The following is a 15,803-nucleotide window of genomic DNA, read 5'->3' as shown; positions in this document are numbered from 1 at the left end:
AGATGGCCGCGGAACGCCAAAAAATCTCAGAAAGCGGAACACGGAAAGCAGGTCTGCTTGGCTGGGGTTCGCCTAGATTCTATTGCCAATTTTGTTCTTCAACTACAAAATGGACCTCCACGAGTCTTCCGCTTACACCTCTTAGCAGCAGAGAAGAGGCACCTCATGTATGCAGAAAACGAAACCGACCCAATGTGCCCAAAACCTACTTTGCCTTGGATGCTGACGGGACGATCGCAAGCAGCGCCAGACTTGGCGAATGCTGAACTGTAGTGTTCATTTAGTCCTTCCTGCTCTGGATAATGTCGTTGTTCTCCGGGTGGTTCTGCTCGAAGATGTCGTAGCCAAAGTCCTCGCTCTGGTCGCAGACCTTGTGGTGCTTTTGGCTCTTGGCGGCCTTCTCCATCTCTGCGAACTCCTCTTCGGAGAGCTGGAAGATCTTGAGGTTGTTGACGATACGCTTCGGCGTCACACTCTTCGGCAGAGGGTTGCTGCCACGCTGGACGGCCCAGCTGATCAGCACATTGGCACCCTCGACACCGTGCGCCTTGGCGATCTTCTCGACCACTTCGAGGTTGGCCTGCGAAGCGCCAGTGCTGCCGAGAGGAGAGTATGCCTGCGGGAGAATGTCGTGCTTCTTGAGCCACCCGAGCAGCTCAGGCTGCGGACATGCAAATGAGAGCTCGACCTGTATTCAGGAAGATGAAGATTGAGAGGATATTAGTCGTTATCCCTCAGCAGTTGATGACGGACCACACCCAATTCGTTAAACGCACCTGGTTCGCGACCGGCTTGATGCGGGCCTGCTTGAGGAGCTCGCGAGTGCGGCGAATGTTGAAGTTGGAGATACCGATGCTCTTGACGAGGCCCTCGTCGACGAGCTTCTCCATCTCGCGCCAGGTAGGCAAGGGGTTGTCCGAGAGCTCCCGATTCACCTGCGGCTTTCCCGTCTTGGGGTCCTTCTTAGGCGCGCGCGGGAGGCCGCCATCTGCCGGCACGTCCGGAACGAGCGCAACGTTCCAGTGAACGAGGTAGAGGTCGAGGTACCCGCAGTCGAGCTTCTTGATAGACTCTTCAACGGCCGGGCGAACGTGCTCGTGGTGGAACTCGAAGAGCTGCCGGAAAGAAGATCGCAATCAGCCATTTGATATTTTTCGGCATACGTTTCATAGAGGCCAGTCAAAACCACAGTGCGATCATTTTCCGTCGACCTTTTAAGGTCAAAGAGGGTTGAAATGTTGCAAATGAGAAGCTATAATGACCACACCCACCTTGCTGGTGATCCAGATCTCCTCACGGGGAACACCGCTCAGCTTGATGCCCTCTCCAACCTCTTCCTCATTCTGGTACCCCCAGGCACTTGGGAAATAAAGCAAAATAGCGCATGCTCAGTGTCAGAACGCGAGGATCCTCTCGACTATAATCGCTGCGGTCGTCTTGTCCCTCTGGCGTGTGGGAGGAACAGATTGGGAGCTAAATCGAGAAGAGACGCGTCGTTGCACTTACCAGTCAATGTGCCTGTAGCCAGCCTTGAGCGCCTCGCAAACAGCATCACGGACCTGACCTTTGGGCGACTGCCAGGTGCCGAGCGCCACAGACGGGATCTTGAGCCCGTTGTTGAGGGTGAAGTGAGTGACGGGACTATGAAATAAGTTAGGACCAGGAAGAGAAAGAAAGGAGCAAGAGCCGCCGGGAGAGCGAGGATAGACGGGAAAAACACATGGGATGAGCGACGGGGATGTGAACGTCTTGGGAATGTCGGCGCCACACTGAGCCCGCGTGCCTCGCCACGAAGTGGACTGTGTATGGTGCACTCACCTTTGAGCCATTTCGACAGAGTCAAAAAATCGACGGGTAGGGAAGGGGATATAAACAGACGCAGAGATGTGTTACGTATGGGAACATCAATGGATGTTGAGGGGGAGGGAACGACGCAAGGGAGGGATGTGTTCCCCACAAGTTCTTATATACAAGAGTGACTTTTGGCCTGGGGATGTATGCGACTGCGACGTGCATAACGCCGACCGGACATCTTCTGGAAGCTTTTGGCTGGCTGCCAGTGCTGCTATCTGTTTTTGGGTTCATCACATGATGCAGGCTCGCGGCCAGAGCGTAACTTGCTACGCAAACAATTGGATTGGAACGACCCCCGCGACTGTCGAACGTAGACGCACAGTTCCCACACGATGGCGTACCAATTTCCAGTCGAACAATGAACCTTCTTACTCCCATCGACGGCTGACGGGGGAGGGGGGCAACCGCCGAACACGCCGGGCCTGGGGCGACAACAAGCAAAGTCAAACACACATCACATCTTCTCGACTGGCAGCCGCTGCCTTTGCACCATAAGGCCACAACCGATGGAGAATGGCGACCAGCCCAAGCCAGCTCGCAACCTGCATCCTACAAGTACCACCAGTACCAGCTCGAGCCTGCCAGCAGCGCATGTATCACGGCGTCTTCCCTTCAACCAGCACACTGCCAACGAGGGCAGTGGGTGAGGATGAGCGCGTGAGCAGAGCGGCGTCATTCTCGTTGGAACGTACAGCGTCGTGCCCACCATCCGCTGGCGGGTGGCAACGAGGCGAAAGAGACAAGTGCCGTGCCTGTACTGGTGCCCTGATCCTTGCCCCCGCCACCCGATCGCTGGGAAGACTGGAACGAGGGGGACTGCCGTACAGTGCCTTGCCGGGGCCGACGCCCGCAAATCTCTCTCAAGGTGTTTCGGTCATCTCCCTACGCAGGTCGGTCCCATTCGCCCATCGTGCAAATCCATGCTAAAATCTATACTCTATCTATGCTTGTATGTATCAATCGGGTCCCACACCCGAACCCGAGATTAGGGTTATCATATTCGGTCCGCACCACAGCATAAAAGATCCAAATCTCCTCATCCCACACAGCTGACTCGTGCTTGGCTCCAGCTCATGCCTCGCAGCCACTTCTCTTCCCTAGCCATAAAGAGCAGTCAGAGGTTATCAAAGGTAATACATATGTACTGGCTACGAGGGAGGGCATATGAGAACTCGAGGCACGCCTTGTTGACACTGAGATGTATGCAACATATTGTTCGAGTACTGACATGGTCGCATGGCACGCATTGGTCACTTTGTGCCCGCGACCGCCTTGTCCTCCTTCAGACTGATGATACGATTCAGCACGATCCTGTTGCCGGCGTCCACACTGCGGCCGGAGCCCTCTTCCTCTTGAGCCAGCCTCTGCAACTTATCCGCCGAGTCGAGCGCCGGCAGTACTGCCTCTCTGTCGACGGTAAAGTACGCGATGCGCATCGCCTGGAAGCGCACAACCTCGTTGCCGACGAGCTGCCCCGTCGAGCTCTTCGGCGCGCCTTCACCGCTCGACGCCGGTAAGTCGGACAGCACGCCTGCCTCCTTCTGCGCTTCGCGGCTGCGCATTTTCTCAGCCGAGCGCGAGCGCTCCTCCGCTTCTGCTTGTGCACCCGCGAATGCGCGCGCAGCGACGGTCCAGAAGCCCGTCTCGATCATCGCGCCCTTGTGCACCTCCAGCGAGTTGCGATCGAGCGTGGAAAGAATGTCATCCTCCGCACCAGGGTTGCTGACAGTAAACAGACGATGGAAGATGCGTGCCTCATCGATGACCACAGGGCTGCCGCTTGGCTTGTGCTCGCCGACCCACTGAATCCACGTTTTGGGCTTCTTGCCACTCTTGTCCGTCTTGCAGCGCACAAGTGTCACCTTGCCCGTCGACGCGTCCTTCTCGTACGACACAGCGGTGATCGGCTCAGGCGTGTTCAGCAGCCCAACCGTCTTGCCCGGCGCGAGGCGGAAGTAGTCCTTTGAGTCCACCTCTCGGAAGTCGCTGGCATCGATGTACACGGTACGCGTGAACGGCACCGTGTTCATACCCATCTCTGTTACTTTGGGGTGCAGCGGCTTCTTGATCTGCAGCAGGTAGTCCTCGGGTAGATCCTCGATGACGACCTTGACAGGGTCGAGCACCATCATCAATCGCGGCGTCGTTGCTTCCAGATGCTGACGAATGGTCCACTCGAAGCGGTCGATAGTCGTCAGCGCGGGTGAGGTGGATACGCCAAGCTGATTGACGAAAGCAAGCAGTGCACCCGGCGGGATGCCTCTTCGTCGGAGAGCGATGATCGTGTACAGGCGCGGGTCGTCCCAGTCCTTGATCAGCCCCGATTGGATAACCTTCAGCAGCTTCCGCTTGCTCGTGATCGTCCCTTCCAAGCTCAATCGGCCAAATTCGTACTGACGCGGCTTGTAGACCTCGAGCGCGTCACAGAGCCACTCGTAGCTCTCCCTCGCCTGCTGGAACTCAGTCGTGCAGAGAGAATGCGAGATGTTCTCAAAGCTGTCGACCAAGCAGTGCGTAAAGTCGTACGTTGGGTATATGCACCACTTGGTTCCCGTCCGATGATGCGCTGCATCCAGGACGCGATAAGCGATCAGGTCCCACATTTGAGGATTCCCGTTGCCCAAGATGTCTTGCTTCATGCGTAGCGTGCACTGGCCCGGTCTGTACTTTCCGTTCTTCATGTCCTCAAAGTCCTTCAGACTCGCTTCGATCGGCTGATTTCTGTACCTAGACTCATGCCGTGGGCCTTTGGCCTCGCCGCCTCGCTCCTCTTTCACCTCCTCTGGTGTTGAGTGGTCGACGTAAGCCTTGCCGCGTTTGATCAGCTCCACGGCCAGCTCGTAGAGGCGATCAAAGTAGTCGCTTGAGTAGGTGACCTTGAAAGGCTCGAATCCAAGCCATCGAACCACTTCGAGGATGGACTCAAAGTACTTTTCCTCCTCTGCCTCCGGGTTGGTGTCGTCGAATCGAAGGTATGTCAGACCTCCATGGTGTTTTGCATAGCCAAAGTCGATTGCAATCGCTTTTGTGTGACCTGAAGGATGATGGAAGAGCGTTCATGAGCTTTTCATGTAAAATTATGAACCGCTAAATCAACACACCAATGTGCAAGAAGCCATTCGGTTCGGGAGGGAAACGAGTAACGACTCGTCCGCTTGTCATCTTCAAGTGCTGTTCCTTGAGCTCAGGCTTGCATTGTGGGTTCTCGCCAGGCTTGTGGAGTCGAGAGAGGAAGCCCTCGGTGAACATGGCATCGGGCCGTATCGGCTCGGCGTCAGATCGCAGGACATTGTCCTTGCGATCAGCCGAGCCGGCAAGAGCGGCGACACCACCCTTGTGCGGGTCGCTCGCCTTTGCCGTGGACGCGGCCTTTGCGTCCTTCCCTGCTGTTTTTGCCTTGTCCTTTGCCTCCTTCTCTGCCGTGCGAAGCTTCGCCATGGCGGCGTTGCGGTCGCCATAGTGAGTTTCCAAGGTTGAGTCTGTTTCGTTTTTGATGTCGAGCGCGTTTGCCCATCGGAGTGCCGGCTCTGACCGTAGTGACGCCATGATGAGTTGATGCTTGCCCCAGCCTAGCGCAGCATCGATGCTCTCCTTGTTCGCAGAAATGTATGAGTCGACATGCTCCTTGATCTGGTCGCGTGAGATCACCACGCCTTGAAAGCGTAATCATCCATAAAAGTTAGTATCTTGTTTTAATTGAGCGGAGGCAGAACAAAGTAATGCCACTCTAATCCGCTATGCATAGGGTAAAGCGCCTCCAACGACTGCGAGGCCGCGTGACATCCTCTTGCGCCCACAAAAAGCACGATTCGAAAGGTTTGTGGAGAGAAACAGTGGCACTCACCAACACCGCACTCGTGGTCAAAAACTGAGTCTTCTACCGAAAGATTGTTTCCCTCGAGGAATTTGCAAGCCGCATTTACTTGATCGTTGCTCTTCAGGCTTCCATCCAGAATACGTTTGACAATGTATTCTCTCTTCTCATATTCGATCGCCGTGGGATTTGTCGCTGCGGTTACGACGAGTGTGGCTGCTTTGCTGTCGATCTTCTTCGCTTCACTGCTTCCGATTTCAAAGCCTGCTACCAATTTTGCCAGAAGCTTAGCTTGAGGCGGCTTCTTGAGCAGATCCTTTGCCTTAGCGCCGGTGAAAGATAGGCGGTCGGCGAAGAGCTGAGCGAGCTCGTCCGCTTCCTCCTTTGGAAGCGGCACCGCTTTCGAGGCCATGGTACACGTCAAGAGGAAGTGACTGTGCAACCTATTCAAACTGCTCCAGGGGTTATGAGACGCACTCTGCGTAAAACCAGCACCGTTGTTTGTAATGCGGCAGTCCACAGCCTCTTTATTGATCAATTAAATTATGAAGAGAAGGTGACACGGTCACAACAAGACTTTGGACGCTGATTAAAAGCTTCTGTGAGCGGTCCACTAAATGTTCTCTCGGCCGAGAGACGTGCTGTGATCGAGAATTGAAGCCCTCCTGTACGATCGATGAGATCCAATCTAATTTCTTCGCCTTTCATATGCCTTTTGGGGGTTCTATGGTCCTCTTGCACTCCAGCAATCTCGACTGTGCATTACCTGTTGTGCACCAATATAGCATAAATAGAGAGCGTCTATACCCGCTCAATAAGGAGATGCGGTCCCGTTGATCAAGCTGGCGCCGCACGTGCTGTCGAGGAGGAAGAGTTGCATCTTGCACGTGGGATATGGCGGGCCCTGTCGGATCGGTGCAGGTCGTCCTCAAAGTAGTCGTGCCCCGGGTCGTGCGAGCCAACCTTCTAGAAGCTGTTCTCTGCAGGGTGCGCGAAGACGGACTCCCTGGAAGGGCAAATGACACGACGGAGAGAGTTGGAGATGTACGTCCTTTCAGCTGACGCCCGAGCGCGGGCCACACATGGATAGCGATAAGGGCAGAATTGGTCTGTGCATGCATATTAGATCGTATGTCGGGAAGAAGTCGAAGGTAGAGCTGTCGTTCCATTTGTTGACAAGCTCGGCGGCCATGAACCTCTGCAGCTTGTTAGCCAGCGTCATGGTCTCCACGAACGCCTTGGGTCTCGAGCGTATTGTTCTGTTTTGCGAGAGTGGGCAGAGAGTATTATGTAGGGAAGGATTGCCGTGCCCCCGCTGGGGCCTTGGCTTGACCATGCTTGGTGACGCACCTGCAGAAGGATATTCTCGAGCAGAACGGAACTCTTCAGTTCGAGCGAGTGCAGCTCGTCGAATCGATCGAACACGCGCTGAGACGGGGCAAGGAAGTCGCCGTGCCTTGGCTTTACCTTCCAGAATGCTCGGGTCTGCCTCGGTGGTATCGAACAAGAAGTAGGAAGTATCGTCCTTATAGATTGTCCAGTCAGACGACACCAGTCCTCTCAATCCAAGAATGTACTTTTTAGCTTACGATGCCAATTCAAATTGCCCCGATCGCCGTTTCGGGGTCGTACTGCTTGCTGAAGCTGGACACGGAGGCGGAGGTGTTGAAGCAAATGTGCGTGAGCTGGAACTACTGCATGATTTCGGCGGCGGGTCGTCTTCACAGAGCGTTATCGCAATGTGGCTGAGGAGAACGCGAGGTCGGTAACGCGGTCGAGCTTGTCGAGGTACTTGACTCACGGCTTGCTTCCCAATGCGCGCTCCTCCTTCGCCGTTGAGCACAGGGGGAAAGAAGGCTACTGCTGGCACACGGCGCCATCGATCAGGCGACAGGTATTGCAATTGTCCGTGTAGCTACCCCGAACGCGAGGAAGTTGGTCACGGCCCGGTCAGCGAGCTTCTTGAGGCGGCCATCTTTGTGGCCGTGCCCGCTACTGGAGGGAGAGAGAGCGGCGAGCGCTTGCAGTACCGCACGCGGCAGAACAGACTCAGCGTCCGAGATGAAGCTCATGATGACCCCTTGACCTGCACACAGAGAAAGAGAGAGAGAGGCGTCACGGACCCATACCGGTCTGGAGGCTCGCGGCTGGCCGTGCGAAGACCAAGTGCTGACTGCATGTAAGTACGTTGAGATTAAGGACGTGGAACAGAAACGCTGAAGGCGGTTCGGACGGCTGCAGCGGCTCAGCGTGCTGGGCGCTCAATACGGCCGGTAACGCTCTGGCAAGCGGCCGTCACCCACCATACAAGATGCACATATGCAAGCTCGTCCAGTGTGCAACTTGAAAGCGAGGTCGCATCCACTGCTGCATGGCTGAATTCTGGGTATATAGGCACAAGTCGTCGTCGTCACCCTGTATGTACATATTGCATCATATTGCATCTCAAAAGGGTGGAGCTCTCACGCACAAGCCATCGCAACACCCACGCCCCGGCTATTAAATCCGTCTGTGCCACCCACACCGCCGCTGCGCTTTATTGGCTGGCGCCCGCTCGGGGCGTCCCACACCCAAGCCCAAGCCCAAGCTGTCACAACTCCAAAGCATCGCCCACAGAAGGCAGCAACATGAGACAAGTATAAGTAAAGCGTTCGCACCGCTGCGTGCTGCCGGCTGCGCCTGTTCGCCCCAGCACGCGCTTTGCCCGTTGCCGCTGATCAGGCTTGCGCCGCCGAGGAGGAAGCGTTGCATCTTGCTCGCGAGAATCTGGTTGGCCCTACCGGACGGGTGCAGGCTGTTTTCAAAGTAGCCGTGCTTCACGTCGTACGTGCTGGCCTTGTTGAAGTCGTACTCGGCTGGGTGTGCAAAGATGAACTCGCTGCAAGGCAGAAGACGGTAGCGAGCGGAAAAAGTGCCAGTCAGCAAGAATGCCTTGCGAGAGGACGGGTACCTGCTTTGTTCGCATACGCACAACGAGTCATACGTCGGAAAGACGTCGATAAACGAGCTGTCATTCCATTTGCCGACGAGCACAGTGGCCTTGTACTTCTGCAGCTTGTTTGTTCAACGGTATGGTCTCGACGAACGCCTTGGAGCCGACAGCGTTGCCATTCAAGGGAGTGTTCTTTATGAGCGAGGCGGGACATCAGCTTTTCTTTTTCGTTACTTTGTTTCTTGAAGGGGCCTCGCAGAACCAAGGAGTCGCTGGCAAGCCGGCACGTGCGTACTCACCTGCAGAGGGATGTTCTCGAGCAGGACAAAGCCCCTCAGGCCGAGCGAGAGCGAGTGCGGCTCAACGAAGCGGTCGAGCATGCACCGAGACCGTGAGAGGAAGTCTTGTGCTGCAGCTTGCTGCTCGGCACGCTCACGACGGCCTCTGCGAGGTCGGCGAGGAAGTAGGAGATATCGTTCGTGTCAATATAAATGGCCGCCATCAACATCGCGGGACCATACAGCGCGGCGCAGTTCGACCGGGGGGTAGGGGTGCTGAAGCGAGCGAGCTGGATCTGCTGCTTGATGTCGTTGACCGAGGCGCCGCTCCAGAGCGCGTTGCCGCACGTCGCCGCGGAGAACCTAAAGACGCGAGATCGGTGATGGTGCCAAGCTTGGTCAGGTGCTTGCCGTCCGATGTGCGGCCCTCGGGCGACGGGGAGGGGTACTGGCTCTAGAAAGCGGCGCTAGCCTCGTGGAGCTCAGTGTTCCAGTTGCCAGTGTAGCTGCCCCGAACGCGACCAAATTTGTCACGTCGGTGCTGGTGGTCTTCCTGTTGACTTTAGGAAGGCCGAACACGGCAGAGAAGCGCATGACGACAGTGAGAAGTGCAGAGCAGAGAGGGTCAAGTGTTCAAAAGAATAAGTGCTGACGGGGGTTTGCATGTTCGGCTGGCGCCGAAAGGGAAAGGAAAAGGGGCCCATGCTATATATATATATACCTGTGTGAGCAAGCAGCTCTCTGGACCCATGTGCCGCCTATTGGTGTGCAACCACAGCATGGTCGGTCTGCACTGGTGTACGGCGCTCAGTTCGCTGCCTTTGTGTGTTTGTTGGTGTCCCAATGTAAGCAGCAGCAGATGTCAGCAGTTGACTCACTGCCAACCTCTCTTCTCTTCGGGTTTTATAATAGGGTTGGTGCGGTGGCATGGGGGAGGATCCGCGCTGTGGTGCCTGGTGCCTGGCAGCTTAGCACTCAGACCTGCTAGTAATGAAATTGGATCCGATCTAGTATCATATGCATCTGCAGTGGCCCGTGCGCAGTCCAGGGCCGAACAGACCCCCCCCAAGAGACATGCAGACCACGCAACTGGCGAGGAGTACATGTGTATATATGACCATGTAAAATGCAACAGGACTGTGCAACTGCTATATGTCATGCCAGGGGCCATGGCATTTGGCCAGGCGATGCGGCCTCCAACACGGTGATTCACAATCGATGAGTGTATCTGGGTAACCATGCCATTGCTATTGCCGCGCCGGTCCATTACGTTGGAAATACTTGCAGTGCTAGAGGGAAAGTCGAACGAGCAAACGAATACATGCTTCCTTCCTCACGTTCCATTCTGACGACACATCTGCGCGGCGCCAAGCACCCTTCGTCTTTTTGGTTAGGTTGCCTGTTTGTTCGAGGACAGAACCTTGGCTTTCTCTCTCCCTGACCTGCACCGAGTGCGTCACCTCTCCGCAATCTCCTCGATCCTCTCCCTGGCCTCCAGCACGGCCTCCTTGGAGCCGCGGATGATGCACAGCCCGCCGCCGTCGCGTGGGATCTGGATGTCCGTGCCCGTCTCGGCCTGCAACGCGTGCAGGCCGCTGCCCTGTTTGCCAATGATCCGTGGCACCGCAGACTGCGGCAGCGTCAGTCGCCCCTCGTGCGACGCGCTCTTCGCCTTGGCCAACTCGGCGCGGATCTGCGCCTCGGCCTTGTCGAGCGCTGCTGCATCCTTGCCGGTCAGCTTCCACTCGACTACAGCATCAGCAGCACCGCTGTCACCCAAGTCGAGCTCTTCCAGCTCAAACGCAAGCCCGTCAGCGGTCGCAGCAGCCTCGTCCTCCGCCTCGTCCGCGTCGATGCGTGCGCTACTCGCCGCTGACCTAGCAGCAGCAGGCAGGTTTCGCGGCAGGTCCACCGACACGCCGTGGTTAGAGCGCAGGTTGCGCAAAAAGTTGGGCGATGCGAGTTTGCCGTGCACAGAGCGCGGCACCTGGACGCTGCGCGAGGCAGATGCGAGCGAGCTCGAGATCTCCTCGATCGCTGCGCGGCACGCGGCTTCCGCACCGCGGACCTTGACAATCGTCTCTGGCGCCGCGTCACCGAGCTCGGCCTGGTTGCTCGCCTCCGGTGCCGAAGCGTACAGCCGCGAGCCGGGCAGGCTGATGCGGACATTGTGCTTGGCCTCGAGCTCTTTCAAGCGTGCCCCTGCACGGCCAATCAGCTGGCTGTGCTGGGTTTGCAGTACATGGACACCGAGCGTGAGCTCGTTGGCGCGATTCGAAGCCTGCTCCACTGCAGCCTCCAGCTCAGCCTTGAGCTTGCTGGCTAGCGCTGCCGGCCCGCGGACGATGACTGTATCCGTGTCCATGTCGCCCTTGCGCGGGAAAATAATGTGCTGCGCCGCTGCTCGCGAGTCCTCCGGGCCGCCCGCTCGGATGATCAGATCGCGAATAGCCTGGCCCTGTGCCCCGATTAGTTGCCCGTGCAGACTGACCGGGACATGCAAGCCTGCAGATTCAATCATGTTGCAAATATTTAGCATCTGCACTTTCATACCCCATAGCAGCGCCCGTGCTCTGCAGGATACTCACGGTAGCTTTCCTCGGCGTCTACCTCGGAGACGATGGCGTTGATCTCCTTCTTGGCCGCTTCGATGGCCTTTTTCGATCCGCGGATGTTGATCGTGGTGAGCTCGGCGTCCTTGCTGGCCTCGTCGCGGTCGATGTCGATCTGGGTACCCGTATCATCGCGGATCTGGTTGATGTTCACGCCGCCGCGGCCGAGGATGCGCGCGACGGCCTTGGAGCTGACTTTGAGCATGCTTACGTTGTTATTCTCCTGCTCGTATGCCACGAGCTCGACGAGCTCGGCTGAAGGGAAGCGTGCATCGGATGAAAGGGGGAAGGTTAGCTTGACTAGAGAATAGAAGGCATAAGGAGTACGAGCAACACGTACCTCTCGCGCCCTCGACGCCCTTCTTGCCACCCTTGATGACGACCTCATCCGGCCTTTGCGCATTGCTGCCGCCGCCCGCAGCATTCGCGCTGGCGTTGGGGAAGTTGATGCGCACCGCGTACGTTTCCTGGAGGCGCGTGACGTACTTTCCGCCCTGTCCGATAATCTGCCCATGCAGCGCAACCGGCACTTTGACCACGATGCTTGTCTCGTCTGCCAGCTTCTCCACCTGCGCCTGAAGCCGCTTCTTAGCCTCCTCAACATTTTCCTTGCGGCCAGTGAGCGTGACCTTGGCTTTGGCGCTGCCCTTCTTCTTTCCTTCTACCGCTGTCGCCCCCCCTCCGGACGCGGCGACGGGATCGGTAAAGTCGATGCGGATGCCGAGCTCCTCGCGCAGCTTGGTCACCGCCGCACCACCCTTGCCGACGAGGTGCGGGACGTGGGCGGCGTCGACGTAGAACTCGGCGACATGACCGTTGACGATGATGTCCTGCTCTGCCTCTTGCGCGATGCGCTGCAGCTCCTGGACGACGCGTTGCACCTCGGCGCTCGGGCCGCGCACGATGACTGCGTCCTCGCCATCCACTTTTCCATTGCCATTGACGCCCGCAGCAGCAGCGGCGCCCTTACCCGGGCCAACCTTGACAGCGACGTTGCGCTCCTCGCCAATGAGCGCGTTGAGCGTGGTTCCGTTGGGGCCGAGGATGTGCCTGTGGAACTTCTGTGGAATGTGCAGCGTCTCACTGTGGATGTCGGCCGCGTGGACGGAAGCCTTCAGCACGTCGGCCTTGACGTCTGCGAGGACGTGCTGCGCGTGCGCGTCGCGCGCCTTCTTGTCTGACTCACCAGCGGCGGCGGCGCCACTGCTGTACACGAGCAGCACCTCCGCCGAGCCGTCTCCGTGCTCGGAGGCAGGAGGGAAGACCAGGTCAACGCCCTTTACCTCGTACTGCTTAAGGTTGGCGCCTTTCTTGCCGATAATGTGGCGGTGCAGCAACGGGTCGATGTCGATGCGCACGATGCACGCAGGCGAGACGCGGCGGACGAGCTCTTCGGCGTGGTCGCGCACAGCACCGACCTCATGGGCGTCGCCGCCGACAATCTCGATGGCCGCCTGGCCGGTGGTCTCGAGGAGCGCGGAGCGCGGCGCAAATACCTGCACGCCGCCGGCGCTGCCGCGCGGCAGGCGGCTGGGGGCGATACCGATAGACAACCAGCGGACGAGGTCGCGCGCGTGGTCGATCGAGCGGTGCGCGGCGACGAGATCGACGGTCTGGACCTGTACGGAGTTGGCCTTCTGCATGACGGCGGTGAGCGCGCCGGCGAGGCTGGGCGCAGGCCCGCGGATCGTGACGCTGTCGCTCGGGTCGTCGATCGGCGCGAGCTCGATGCTGCACCCGGTCGTTGCAAGCACCTCGGTGGCATTGTCGCCGACGAGGAAGCGGTGCTGCCGCTTGGGGATCTGGATGGCCAGTGTGCGCAGGTTGCGCCGCATGTTGTCCACCTGCGCTTCGATTGCTGCGACGACCCGCGCCACGGCCTCGCGGTCACCCGTGACGATGATGCTCAGATCGCGCCCGCGCTCCTCGCCAGCACCTTCCTTGCCCTCCTTGGAGGAGGCAGTCGCAGTGGACAGGAACGCCGCGCGTGGGGGCACACGCACGCTGACGATACCGGCACCGAGCGCGGCATCCTGCTCGAGCTTAGCGGCGTTGCTGCCCTTGGGCCCAGCGATGAACGGGTAAAAGACATGGTCGATGTGTGAGAGGCGCTGGGTGATCTTGGACGTGCGCTCAGCAACGATGGCCTGAAGCATGCTCTGGGCGTTGCGCGCGTTGATCTCGTCGCCCTCAATCGTGACGGGGACCTGTTCGTCGGCGTCGTAGTCGCCGTTGGCAGCGGCAGCAGCAGCAGCGTCGCCGCTGCCCTCGTCGGGCTTGGGTATGTTGATGCGCACGCCCGTCTGATCGGTGATCGTCTTGAGGTTCTTGCCCTTGGCGCCGATGACAAAAGCCCGCAGCGAGGCGGGGATCATGATGGTGAGCGTGACCTGCGAGTGCAGCTGAGTGTCAGTACAAGGTTCCTCGCATCTGTGCGTTTGGTTTCAAAACTGAGCGAGCACGCACAGACTTCGCGAGCGCGACGCTCAGCTCCTTCTTGGCGGCCTTGATGGTCTTCTCGCTGCTGCCCTTGAGGATGAACGTGGTGGTGTTCGTTTTCCTCGTCGTGCTCGCCTCGATCGTGACGGCGCCAGCGGCAGCGCCGAGGCCGGCGCCGACGGCGGAGCTCGGTCCGCCAAACTTGGCGCGGATGCGCGTGAGCACCCCCGGCAGCTTGCTGACCAACTCGGGTGACGACGGCAACGAGAAGGTCTCGTTGACGACATTCCGTTGGATCACCGGCGTCGTCGAGTGCCACTGGCTCGCAGAAGCCGGGGGCTGCTGGGCAGAAGCAGCTGTGGCGGAGGAGGCATTGCCGTTGCTACCACCCGCCGTGCTCAGCTTCCTGGACCAGGACGAGGACGCGGCGGGCTTTGCGGCCGCAGCGCCGAGAGTGGGGAACGCAGATTCCGAGTTGCTGTGGCAATCGCGACGGGGGGCACCAAGCGGTCAGCATATACTCGGATCGGCATTGTCGATATGTCGGTGAGACGAGTAGAGGAACGGGTTTCCCTGGCTGCTCACAAGTCAGGCTGGGATTGACGCTGCTTCTGCTGCTCCTTGGAAGAACCGTTAGCGGCATTTTGAGACGAGCCAGTAGCCTTGGTGCTTCCGCTACCACTTGCGCCGGGACCCCAACTGGGATCGGCACCCGAGTGGACGTCCGCATCGTTGTCGCCGAGCGATGGGAATGGATCCGCCATGGGAGTAGCCTGCGCAGAAGTCGCACCTGCTTCGCTGGCAAATGGCGACTGCAACTGCTGGAGGATGTGCTGGCGCTGCAGCTCGGCAGCCGAAATTCCGTTGCTTGCGAGCATGTTGGACGACGTTTGACGCTGATGCAGATGCTGGACAGTTGTGGAGCGGAGACCAAAGGGCCGAACCGGTGGTGGTGGAGAAGAGCCTGTAGGAGCGAGTGGGTGCCTTGAAGTGCCCGCCCGGACGAATTCTGCAGTTTCGATTACCCACACACCAGCCGTTCTCTCCTCTGCAGGTGGCAGCTGGAGGCTGAAAGGCGTAGCGGGGAGAAGAGGGCGGAGGATGCCCTCAAACGACAAGCGGCGGCTCGGCTGTTCCTAGCCTAGCAGTCTTCTTGGGGAGAGGACTGCGGTGCGCTCTTGCTGCGGGAGGGTTGTGTGCCACACGGCTCGACCCCAAGCAGCAGCCAAGAAGGAAAAGAGCGAGCTGCAACAGGACCGGGGGTGCAGGAATGCAGGAATATGTCCATGCGGGATGCAGGAAGGAGAAGGTGTGGAAGAATCCAACAGGATGAATATAAATATCGAGGGTGGGTGTGGTCCCCACCTCAGTTCATTACGGCCTCTCTTCCGCAAGTCCGCGCGACGCTGACAGACGACTGTGTTCCCCGCGCGTGTGGCGTGACGGGCGGAACGGAGAGCGCCACCGTGCTCTGCTCTGCTACGTGCTGCGGCCCAGAGAGATAGCATGTGCTCGGCTGCTACCACATTGATATATATATATAGAGGGATCGCCAGCGACTAGGATAGGTCCTGAATGCGTTCAAACACGATACATACGACAACGATGAGAACATCGTCCCCGAAACACCGCACTAAATGTATTTACTGCTTGTTTGCTTTTCATCTCTCCCCACGGCCCAGAGGCGCGGTGCGGTGTGGACGCACAGCACCTCGGGCGGGAGGAAAGAAGGCAATACTTCACCTGTTCAGCGTCCAGTGTCGATGGCCTGATATCTTCTACCGTGTGTAGTAGGGTCGATGCCCCAAGCCATGCACCGAGTGTCCATACAATGGAAGATGTGCAGCGCACCGCCCCAAGTTAGGTTGTGGGTG

General features: G+C 58.3%; 4 protein-coding genes across 4 annotated transcripts; all 4 read right to left on the bottom strand.

The window, feature by feature from the left end:
- Positions 1–61: 61 nt before the first annotated feature.
- K437DRAFT_255470 (putative GCY1-galactose-induced protein of aldo/keto reductase family) lies at positions 62–1,901 on the bottom strand. Its single transcript, XM_013388700.1, has 5 exons — positions 1,819–1,901; positions 1,507–1,641; positions 1,272–1,359; positions 777–1,115; positions 62–688 (listed from the first exon to the last, which is right to left on the bottom strand). Exons 1-5 carry the CDS (start codon positions 1,827–1,829, stop codon positions 281–283), a joined length of 981 nt encoding a protein of 326 aa, XP_013244154.1. The 5' UTR covers positions 1,830–1,901; the 3' UTR covers positions 62–280.
- Positions 1,902–3,104: 1,203 nt separating this feature from the next.
- Positions 3,105–6,080, bottom strand: K437DRAFT_267567 (putative glutamine-tRNA ligase; the record flags this gene model as incomplete). Its single annotated transcript, XM_013388699.1, has 3 exons — positions 3,105–4,888; positions 4,956–5,507; positions 5,699–6,080. 3 exons carry the CDS (start codon positions 6,078–6,080, stop codon positions 3,105–3,107), a joined length of 2,718 nt encoding a protein of 905 aa, XP_013244153.1.
- A 1,471-nt stretch (positions 6,081–7,551) lies between these two features.
- Positions 7,552–9,472, bottom strand: K437DRAFT_262190 (uncharacterized protein; the record flags this gene model as incomplete). The annotated part of the gene is made up of 7 exons (XM_013388698.1): positions 7,552–7,754; positions 8,139–8,255; positions 8,326–8,546; positions 8,640–8,716; positions 8,900–8,959; positions 9,037–9,241; positions 9,396–9,472. The coding sequence occupies 7 exons, from the start codon at positions 9,470–9,472 to the stop codon at positions 7,552–7,554; spliced, it is 960 nt and encodes a 319-aa protein (XP_013244152.1).
- A 560-nt stretch (positions 9,473–10,032) lies between these two features.
- K437DRAFT_255466 (uncharacterized protein) lies at positions 10,033–15,236 on the bottom strand. Its single transcript, XM_013388697.1, has 5 exons — positions 14,515–15,236; positions 13,957–14,407; positions 11,831–13,880; positions 11,467–11,745; positions 10,033–11,383 (listed from the first exon to the last, which is right to left on the bottom strand). The coding sequence occupies exons 1-5, from the start codon at positions 14,805–14,807 to the stop codon at positions 10,335–10,337; spliced, it is 4,122 nt and encodes a 1,373-aa protein (XP_013244151.1). The 5' UTR covers positions 14,808–15,236; the 3' UTR covers positions 10,033–10,334.
- Between the last annotated feature and the right edge of the window lie 567 nt (positions 15,237–15,803).

Source organism: Tilletiaria anomala (assembly GCF_000711695.1).
Source record: "Tilletiaria anomala UBC 951 chromosome Unknown K437scaffold_24, whole genome shotgun sequence".
NCBI classification, from domain to species: domain Eukaryota; kingdom Fungi; phylum Basidiomycota; class Exobasidiomycetes; order Georgefischeriales; family Tilletiariaceae; genus Tilletiaria; species Tilletiaria anomala.
This window is presented reverse-complemented; position numbering and strand designations above follow the sequence as displayed.

Coding starts and splice junctions, on each gene's coding strand:
- K437DRAFT_255470 (XM_013388700.1), bottom strand. Junction 1,360..1,506: donor GGCTACAGGCACATTGACTG/GTAAGTGCAACG, acceptor TTATTTCCCAAG/TGCCTGGGGGTACCAGAATG. Junction 1,116..1,271: donor AGATCTGGATCACCAGCAAG/GTGGGTGTGGTC, acceptor TCTTTCCGGCAG/CTCTTCGAGTTCCACCACGA.
- K437DRAFT_255466 (XM_013388697.1), bottom strand. CDS start 14,807: ATGCTCGCAAGCAACGGAATTTCGGCTGCCGAGCTGCAGCGCCAGCAC. Junction 14,408..14,514: donor CGTCAATCCCAGCCTGACTT/GTGAGCAGCCAG, acceptor CGATTGCCACAG/CAACTCGGAATCTGCGTTCC. Junction 11,384..11,466: donor AGACGCCGAGGAAAGCTACC/GTGAGTATCCTG, acceptor TTGAATCTGCAG/GCTTGCATGTCCCGGTCAGT.